Source organism: Meleagris gallopavo, chromosome 1, assembly GCF_000146605.3.
Source record: "Meleagris gallopavo isolate NT-WF06-2002-E0010 breed Aviagen turkey brand Nicholas breeding stock chromosome 1, Turkey_5.1, whole genome shotgun sequence".
NCBI classification, from domain to species: Eukaryota; Metazoa; Chordata; class Aves; order Galliformes; family Phasianidae; genus Meleagris; species Meleagris gallopavo.
The window spans coordinates 133648308-133650884 of NC_015011.2; the positions used below are offsets into that span (position 1 = coordinate 133648308).

The following is a 2577-nucleotide window of genomic DNA, read 5'->3' on the forward strand; positions in this document are numbered from 1 at the left end:
TTGGATGGGGCCCTGGGCAGCCTGGTCTAGTATTAAATGGGGAGGCTGTTGGCCCTGCATGTGGCAGGGGGTTTGAGATTCATGGTCCTTGAGGTCCCTTCCAACCCTGCCCATTCTGATTCTGTGATTTGCATCGATTCATGGCCTCCTCTTTCCTTACTTTTTTTTTTTTTTATTACCTCTGACTAGCTTTGCTTCTTTGCCTGTATGTTCTTCTATTTTTCAAGGAATATTTCATCAGAAATATGTAAACTCTTGTGCTATGAAACTGTTTTTTCATCAAAGTGCATTTTGCTTGATGCTTGCCAGTTCTTACAAGCTTGGAAAAGTTGAGTCTGTATAATGAAGCCTGAGTGAATGGAATCAAAGCCAGACATTTCACAGTGTGGTTTAGGAACTCATAAGATTATTTGAGTTTCTCCCTTCCCATTTATTTTGCTTTTCATTTGGAATAAATGATACGAATAATTAATTTGCATCTCTATCATCTTAGTCTGGGCTCTGCTCTCAATGAAATAGGCTCTAGAAAACTGGCTGTGTTGAAATCTGGAACTTCTCTTTCAGGTATGAAGTCAGGTGACACTGGTTTTTGCTTTGTCATAGGACATGCACAGTTCCAAATACCATACTCCCCTCTTAAAGGCAGGCCTGGCTTCCTTTACATCTGCTACTACCATAGTCTTTTCTGCTAAGTTTCATATTTGGTTTATACTTAACGTAGACTAAAAGCACCAATTGAAAGCATTTTGTGGTTTAAGAAAGGATGTGCCTTTATTTTGTGGTTGCACAACGACGTGTGAATCCGTGACAGTGTTATCTGTGAGATTGGGGCAGGAGCAATTAGGTATTGTGTTGCTGAGAATGAAACAGGCCTTCAAGAAATTCTTTTTCTACCCTTATTCTGCATCTAATATTGCTCCCCCTTTTCCACTTGAACATGTGGCAGTGCTGCATCCTCCTGGTGGTATGCATGAACTGAGCCCTGCTGTTAGATTGTGGTGTAGAATAGGATCTGCTTTCTGGACTTAAGTTTTCAGCTTTGGTTCTAGGTGTTCTTCTGATAAATGATCCTGGAAGAAGAAAATTGTATTGCTGTTAGGGCTGCTGTAGAATTATTATGCCCAGAGAAATAGTTTTTCCATTCCCTCTTGTCTTTAAAATCCCATTCTAGCCATGCATATCTAAAATGTGATAAACTTACAGTAATTGGCACCTGCAAACTTCAGTGTTTGAGTTGCTGTCAATATTTGTCTCTTTTTTGCTTTAAGTCTGTGGGCAGGTTTATTGATAACTAGTGTGTTTTGTTTCTGGAGCTTAATTGCATCTTTAATCCAGCACTGCTGGGCCATAATGGAAAGACTTTAATCTTTAGCACTGTAATGCTAAATATGCAATTTTTACCATGATCTCTCACCTTCTGCCTTCTGGGTCAGTAAGCTAACTTTTTTTTTCTGTCAGCTCTAAAAATTTTAGAAGAATAATTCATTTATATCATAACGTATTGGATGTAGCATTGTTTAATTGTAACAGATCTATTGCTTACAATATAATGTAACGTTTGATGGTTTTCTTTCTGTCTTGCAGATCTAGAAATGGCAATTGCGTACTGGAATTTAGTCTTGTCAGGAAGGTTTAAATTTCTAGATCTTTGGAATAAATTCTTGTTGGTAAGTACACAGTTTATTCATCCCTGACTGTTGTTGTCCACAGTAGTCTGGCTCATGTGGATGGTACTATGCTTACAATAAAGAGACAGACTTTCTGAATGCCTCCTTTTGAAGTTCTTCCTTTTTGTGAGCTGATATAAGAGAGTCTTAGACCAAGCTAAAATAAATCTTCTTTATATAACTTTCTAGTGGAGAAGAAAGCAAAAAAGATGTAGCAAACCAGTAGTGCATTCTGCTTGCTTAATCTTGTATCCTCCTACTTCCAATAACTTCTGCATGAAATGAGGCCATAATTGTAGATTGAACCAATGTTGTCTTTACTCTCAAGACAGCTGTGATTGTTGTTAGCCACATATTTTTACCATGCTCTGCCTTTAGTGGTATTAATGGATAAACTGTTTTGTTTTGTTTTTTTTAAGTCAATTCTGTTATGACTGACTTAACCTGAGAGGCAACTTTTTAGCAGAAGTTCTTTTTCAGAGTAATTATTTTGACTCACTTTGGATAATAGCTGTGAACTGATCTTGACAACTTTGTATTATCAGTGCAGTTCTGCGGGCAGTGGAGTAAAGATATATAAATTAAACTTCAGAAATTACAAAATGTTCTTATTAAAGAAGTGATCTATTTATCCATACTCCATTTCTATGTACCTGCAAAAAATGTATAATTTATTTGGACTTTTTATCAGTAGTTCAGGAGAATAAAAAGTTTCTTCTATACTTATTTCTGTATTTTTCAAGTGTGTACTTTTCATAATACTTGCTTAATTTATTTTTCTAACATTTTGGGGCAGTATATTTTCTTCATTGACTGTATGTATCAATTTCATTGAGAGAATCTATGAAAATATTTTACATTTTAACTGCCTTAATATACTTAGCATTTAAAACATGTAAATACAGATATA

General features: G+C 35.9%; 1 protein-coding gene across 1 annotated transcript in view; it reads left to right on the forward strand.

Moving 5' to 3' along the window:
• Window positions 1-2577, forward strand: part of DCUN1D2 (defective in cullin neddylation 1 domain containing 2) — a 21611-nt gene that overhangs the window by 13502 nt on the left and 5532 nt on the right. Inside the window, exon 4 of the mRNA XM_010728405.3 lies at window positions 1585-1667. Within this exon, the coding sequence (XP_010726707.1) occupies window positions 1585-1667 (83 nt within the window). The remainder of the gene's footprint in view (window positions 1-1584; window positions 1668-2577) is intronic.